The following is a 7,803-nucleotide window of genomic DNA, read 5'->3' as shown; positions in this document are numbered from 1 at the left end:
GGGTTTTACGGGTGGTCCAGGGAATCTGGACCCCCCCCCCATGTCACGCGTTTAAGTTGTGATATATTATATTTTATATGTCGATATACGCTGATAGATACGCTTATACGCTTAAATATAAATCTGGTGATTTCAACCGTATATTTAAGTGTTTGTTACAGCTATTTCCTATTAAGGTATTTATATTTTCCTTATTTAATGAATTAAACATTTTTTATTTTCATATATTATAAGATAATTTAAAGAACCCTCAGAAAAAATTTTTTAAAAACCATCACTGTGATGAGTTGTACAGTATTTTTAAAAGATCTAGAAATTTTTTTTTAAATTATTCGTATTTAGCGAACCATATTTAATTTTAGATTCTGAATGAAACGAGGAATGTATTGATTTTACCATGATATGGGTTTTTATTTTTATTATTGTGTACATAATTTCGATCAAAAGGATTGTTCCAATCACTTCATGGAATATAAAATAATATAAAGCTTGGCTAACCTAACCATCCACTTTTAATTTCTCAACAGTTTTTCGAATAATCGAGAAAACTGAAAAAAATTCAAGTTTTCAAGTTTTGAACTCAACGCCGTTAAGAGTTGTGTAATGCACTATTCCATTAGAAATTAGAAATATCCAATTATAATCTTATTAATAAACTTGGTTCAGTTACTACTTGTGTATCTTTAGAAATATAAAGTTAATCGCTTTACCTCTTTCACTCAAAATCATTTTTCAAAAGTAATGACTCATTGGCTTCAAATCAGTTCCGTAACTAGAAGTTGGTGAAATGGGTGGTTGCCATGGGCGCAGAAAAATAAGGGGATGTATTTAATTATGTTGAGTTTTCTGTATAAAATAAAAGGTAAAATAAAATTCGCCAAGGACACCACAGAGGGTAGTTCCGTAGTTCCATAGTGCCGTCACTACTTTAAATGTATTTAACCAATATAGTATTTTCCATTCACTCGTCCTTGTATCTCACTTGAATATCAAATATCACCTGTATTTTTAATTTTAATTTCATAATATTATGATTCAACATACTGTTCCATTAAATTTATATATTATACCATTACAATAAGTAACCAAATTATTATTTTTTTTTTTTTTACATTAAAGAGTATTGTATGCTTGTATGGACTGTAACCAATTATTTAAAAAAAGGAAATGCGACATGACTTTAAGTGAATATTCTACTGAAGAAATTGACTTTCCTACATTTTTGACATTTCACTTAAATCCCATTAAAATTAATAAAAAATGGTTTTACTCTATTAAAGGTACCTACTATACTAGTTATTTAATTTTCGTCCAAACACAAAAACAAAACTAATACACATACGAGAAAGATAGTCTGAAGTATAAATATCACTGAGAATTTAAATATGTTTTCGAAAACCTCTGTATCATACCAATCATAAATGGACTGGTATGTTGAAATACGTAAAAATGTCTTTATCACATGTGCGATGGACAAAGATAAGATAAATCTCTGTTTCCGTTTTTTATAACATAGGGCACAAGTAAAATGGTGTTGTAAGTGGTAAATGTTTAGGAATGCAGTCACGTAGGTATTTATATTCTTCTTTCCTATGCAACTTACCCTTATCGATTGCATTATATACCGGTTGTCATTTCAAACAATAACACTATTATTATTTTTTTTTTTTTTTATTGTCACCACTTATCTGAATGAGTTATAGAAATAATGGTTTTACGCAGTGGAATTTCGGGTTAACTATACTAGTCGATGTGAATCAGAGTACAGAAATATCTAATATATTATAACATAAACAAATTATACAATTAAGACACAATAATAAAGAACTATTGTTCTTTAAATACAAAGAATATATGTTATTTAGTATTAAATTCGATAATGCGATAATAACACTCGAGATAAAATATTGTTTGGACTTTATTATTTCAATAATTACCTGTGTAAGACCAATGAACATACATCAGGGATTAATATGTATAATTATTAGTCTAATCACTCTACGATACGCTTAGAACTACGATTGCAATCGTCGATGTGAAAAGATTCTGTAGGTACAAACGCTTACAATGATTGTTTTTTTTCTGTGTACTGCAATACTGTACATGGTGATATTTTCTCCTATAGTGATAAATTTATTCACATTTTCGTAGTAAGATTTTAATACATTTTTAACGTCTCACATTACTTTTATTTAGAATTTATTAATTAAATATAAATGTAATAATTAAAAACTAATAACTAAATTCGCGGAGCATAACGGAAAATATACCTACCGTCGATTATGAACTAATTCACTACAATCATGCGGTCAAACGTCGCATCAGTTTTCGATAAAGTTAATTATTGTTTATCTCTAGAGCACTATAACAGTTTTTAATAGTAATGCTGCTGCAATACAGCCGTCAGTTGTATACGATTCCGATTTTCAACAATGAATATATTGGTTTTTAAATTAACGATTAGAAAAAATAATTACTATACGCTACTTTTTCTTTCAATTATTGGCACAATTTTATCCAATGTGCATAAAGTATGATAACATACAGTATAATAGATTACATAATATTTTTTTGCTTATGCTATGCATTATATTTAGGTGTTAATGTATCACACTACGATAATGTATATATATATAATGAATTAGTCATTCTCATAACTAAAGTAACGACAACACGGTCCAATAGAGCACTATTTTAACGTATGCCGTACAGAAGTTGAACTCTCATTCAACGTTTTTGAAATATTTACAAAACATAGGTACAACACCTACGTGTCATGTGTAATAATTTGTATTTATATTTAATTTTATGTGCATTAACTTTAATTTTGTACATCGTATAATATACTGTAAATTATAGAATCAATGTTTTCAAGAAAACTGCACTACACACCGTTTTTGATTGTAATTACGTTTTAAGCTCTTTTGGAAGTGTTTTAATATTAATTAATTTTGATAATTTAATTATTTTTTATTTAACCTCCAGATTTAAATTATCACGAATCGATTGTATTTAATTAGCATTATGAAAATACTAAAAAAATCATATTACGCAATAGCTTGTACACTCACATATATAAATATAATAACGGAAACATTTTTAATAACAAACGTTATTAATTCTAACCACGATTAAATAAATCGAATAGGTATTAATTATAATTTGAAGGTAAAGTGATGGAGAATATGTTCGATTTTTCTCTAAATGATTAAACTCTTATTCAGTATAATTGCAAAAAGATTTGCATACAGGTGTAATACACGGTAAATGTATCAACTCAAAAAGTGGACTAAACTGCGAGTACTTTTGAAACGTTTTGACTCTCTAGTAAGTGTTCTATTAGAAAATTCGAAAATATTAAATTTCATAGAGACATTTCGTAGAATACCTAATTTACATTTGAATAAAATATAACATTTCTTTATTCTGTAAAACACAAAAATTCTAAGTATTTTAAATAAAATATTCAACAGTATAAGTTTCTTTGAATTTATTCGCTGCTCAAAATAGTAATTAAAATGCAACAATTCAATTGTGCCTTCAAATTTATACTTCCTGATTCTCGTACACCTGTTACTAATATTCATTTGAGAGCGAAGCCACATGAAGGACAAGCGTTCGATCTTTGCTTTACCAATTTTTTATATTCTGAACATTTTTCGTAATAACTAATTTACAACTCGAACAGTTTATAAAGTTCATTATAATTCATATGAAAAAAACACACATATTAAAATGTTAGCACGAAAAAAATATTTTTTAAAAAAAAAATAATGTCCCATATTTTATATATTAGATACATTTAAAAACTATAGGATTTATATTTAATTATCTAGTTACAATTTCTAGCTCAGATTAACGAACTCTAGTGCAATATATTGACCTTTAAACTATACAGCTCTCAGTATTGGCACTGAGTAAAATGAATTCCTTTTATTTTATTATTAATTATAATTACAAAAGAAAAAGCAAACAAATTTACAAATAGGATCTTATCAACTTTTGAGAACTAATAAATCTGGATATTTGTTACAACTAATACGTCTTCAATTGTATCGAAGAAATATAACAGATTTGAAGCTTAGATAAATAATTTCACAATTAAAAGTACTATAATTTCAAACATATTCATAATATTAATGTAACATAAATGAATGGTAGAATCATTTAATTTTTAAGCAATACTTTTTTTCATAAAATAAATAATAAGAAAAAATACGTTATAGACTTTTATTTCACCTTATATATTTAATATTATTGAATTGTTCTAATTTGATATCAAGTTATCAAGTATCATTAGTGGCACCAAATGATATTCCCGGTATGGGTACCGCTATGTGTCGACTTTCCTATCAAATAATGGTCGGGTAAGGTTGATGTGTCAAATTCTTTTAGATTAAGTTAATAGTTTATGAAGTATGTCATGGAAAACTAAAAAAGTATATAATAAGTAACTATTTTTATAATATAGAACATAAATAAATAATTAAACAATGAGTTTTCTGATGCATTATCATTTAATTAATATAATAAAATTAAATTATTTTAATATATAATATTTAAATTACTACTGAACTGGGAATTAAAAAAAAAAATCTTTGAGTTATATTCTGACTCTACTTTTAATTCGTTAAATTTTTATACCATAACAATTATAATAGGTAATGTGATTTCCATCTTGTTACGGCTTTATATAGGTACTTACATACTTAATTAAAAACAACAAAATTTAAGAGTGATTTTAAATTGTTACCATGTTCTTACTCACTAATTAAAAAAAAAAAAAATGTTTGCTTGATTAATTATATAAAATATGAAAATAATATCCATTCTGTTGATATAATCATGAAATTAAGTAGTTTCTAAGATTACAAAAGTTAAAAAGTAAAGTTTACAATATTAGTATTCACAATTCTGAATTAATCATTTTGTATGTACCTATGTAAATTTTGTTTTTGATACTACATGACACACCAATGTATTAAAATATTAAACATATTACTAATGTGTTGTTTTTTACCAAGTAAGCTTGCAATGTTATTATATCAACGACAGTCGTTATGTAATTAAAGATTACTTATGTGCATTTAATTTCATCATCGTTATTATGCATTTTAATTTCAAATAAAACCTTGTTTATTTATACAATCTGGTCTGCTTTCAATCTCTTATAATTGGAACGCCGTCCAGTATTACTAATTTAGGAAGTTTCCTTATACAATCACTACGCCAAACTGATTCATCCAAACAGTCATAAAGTGGATTTCCTAAAAAACGTATAAATAATATTTAATAAGCATATGAAAGAACTTAGAAAAAGCCATTGGACTAATATCGAAATTACTCATATACAAATCAAATAACAACTCCATAATAAAATGAGATGTGTCAAACGTAAATTATTTTTATTCAATAGTATATAGTATAAAGTTTATTCAACCTTATTTAAGTAAAAATAGTAAAATTAAAATGAATTCTTAAGATCTAAGTATACTAAATAATGTGTTACTATTTTAATATTTATAATGTCAATTTAAAATTTATAATACATTTTAATACTTAAAATAAAAATATTCAATCCAACATTAAAATATATTGGCAACCGATATATCATTTAAATAATATTAATATATTACAATAATAATCAACAATCTACATTTTACTACATTATATAGGCTACAGATGTAGATGAATAATCTCGATATTATACTACCCAATGTACAATTTAGTGTGATTGAAAAACTTTTATTTAAATTAAGTATATTTTTTTAATTTTTGAAATAACACGTGTAATTTACCAACGAACAAAAAATCTTTAAGATTCTCCATTTCTGCGAGTTTATTTACTTCTGCCCATTCTTTAACATTATTATTAGACATGTGTAATACTTTAAGTTTACGCATGCCAAGAACTCCTTTCATTTTTTCAATAAAATTATATGATATCCATAATTCCTCTAGAGTATCAGCCAATGGTTCAAGTCCAGTAAAAGCTTTAATGTAATTTCTTCCAAGAGATAACACTTTTAAATTCCTTAATGTAGCAAGACCATTTATTTTCTCGATCATGTTTGTACTTAATGATAATTTTCTAAATAAATTTAAAATTTATTTTTACTTAGTTACTTATTATTATTGTAGGTACTTATTATTTACAGTTAAAAAAATAAAATTATATTCATGTTATATTTTTGTGAAATACTGATCAATTAAAAATAAATAAATATTATAATAATATACTAACAATACTACACATACTCGCATTTTGTTAAAATTGACAAATTGTTGTCCATTTTTTCAATCGGTGGCCATTGAAATTGTAAGCAAACATTTGTAGCCTCATATGCCGGTTCTTTATTTTCTTCTTCCCAATTTTTTATTGCATCTTTGATTGTAGTTGCTTTTAAATCCTATGTTAGGTAAATGTTTTTTTTTTTCATTAGCATTAAACAAACATAATAAAATAATTAATTATTAGTATATATTTACTCCCATTATTGTGTTCTTTTAGTTTATAAAAATCTTCGTTATTTTGCATTCGTTGTTATTAAACGGCCACAATCATTTTAGATTTACATTCAATATGACATACAATATTGTTTGTTGTCATAGTTATTTTATGAGTCACTAAATTATTGACGTACACCTTTAAGTAACAGTTTTTGTAATAATAATTAAGAATAAACTAAATATTTTACATAGTAGGTTATGTATTTTACATATTTTAAATTTTTTAGATTCTGTATGAAACGAGGAATGTATTGGATTTACCATTATAGGTAGATATGCGTTTTATTGTGGAGTACTCCGATCAATACCAAATAATACCAAAGTAAAAGATAAGAAATGGATTCTAGTTTACACTTTTGATGTCATTTTTTGAATTTTTCAGATAGGTAATTAAGAAAAACTGAAAAAGAAATGGAAAACACATTAAATTCCATCCTAAATTTGAACCCTCATTAATAATCGTAAATTTTTTTGGCACGCACTATTTTTTTTAAGACTATATGATTTTGACTAACAGGACTGCTCCAATCATCAAAATTTTAAGAGATTACTGGTAAAATATGTTGTCTAGTTGTTACTTTGAAAGGAGTAATTTCATAAATTTCCTTACTACTTTCTTAATAATGCCATGAAATGAAGAGTTATAAAAGTATGGTTAAATTTAGAGCATACCTACCTACCTGTTTTCGACAAACTTAAATTTTGGTTTTTTTTTTTTTTAATTCAAAATATACTAATCATAGTGACCTGCAATTTTTACTGGATACTTATATCACTGTTTGTTATATATTGTATAATATTCAAAAAAAATTGTTTTTAAATATTTATAGAAATTTTAATTTTCATGTTATCTTAAATGGTCTTGAAATGTTCAATTTTTCAAAATTTTAGTTATCATATTTTGTTGTAAAAATTTGAACATCTCCAGTTCAACCTACGGTATTAAAAAAATTGAGTTTTCTATTACATAAATCAACATTCAGAAATAACAATTTCTCCTTCACTTAAGTTTATTTGATTAAACACTTTAATATTAGGTACCGTTGATTATATATAATCAATAATGTTAGTAAAAACCAATAGTCCTTTGCCATTCTTAGAAAGTAGATAAAATGATCCGCAGCCATTCTATATGGAAGATATTATGATTGCAAACTTAATTTGTAAACCAAACATTCAACTAGACAAGAAAAGAGTCAAGACTTAATAATCTAAAGGCAAATTGTAGACTTGAAGCATTACAAGTATAACATAATATATGTCAATATGCACTATTCTCTTTTTTTCATTCCA

At 25.3% G+C, this 7,803-nt stretch overlaps 1 protein-coding gene across 1 annotated transcript; it reads right to left on the bottom strand.

The window, feature by feature from the left end:
* Positions 1-4,798: 4,798 nt before the first annotated feature.
* LOC112689500 (dynein light chain 1, axonemal-like) lies at positions 4,799-6,648 on the bottom strand. Its single transcript, XM_025563242.1, has 4 exons — positions 6,490-6,648; positions 6,259-6,410; positions 5,799-6,091; positions 4,799-5,267 (listed from the first exon to the last, which is right to left on the bottom strand). Exons 1-4 carry the CDS (start codon positions 6,493-6,495, stop codon positions 5,161-5,163), a joined length of 558 nt encoding a protein of 185 aa, XP_025419027.1. The 5' UTR covers positions 6,496-6,648; the 3' UTR covers positions 4,799-5,160.
* Positions 6,649-7,803: the final 1,155 nt, after the last annotated feature.

The sequence above is a fragment of the Sipha flava genome, unplaced genomic scaffold, assembly GCF_003268045.1.
Source record: "Sipha flava isolate LNK unplaced genomic scaffold, YSA_version1 112_pilon_pilon, whole genome shotgun sequence".
Taxonomy (NCBI): Eukaryota; Metazoa; Arthropoda; class Insecta; order Hemiptera; family Aphididae; genus Sipha; species Sipha flava.
The sequence above is the reverse complement of the archived record's forward strand: the minus strand, read 5'-3'. Positions and strand labels throughout refer to the sequence as shown.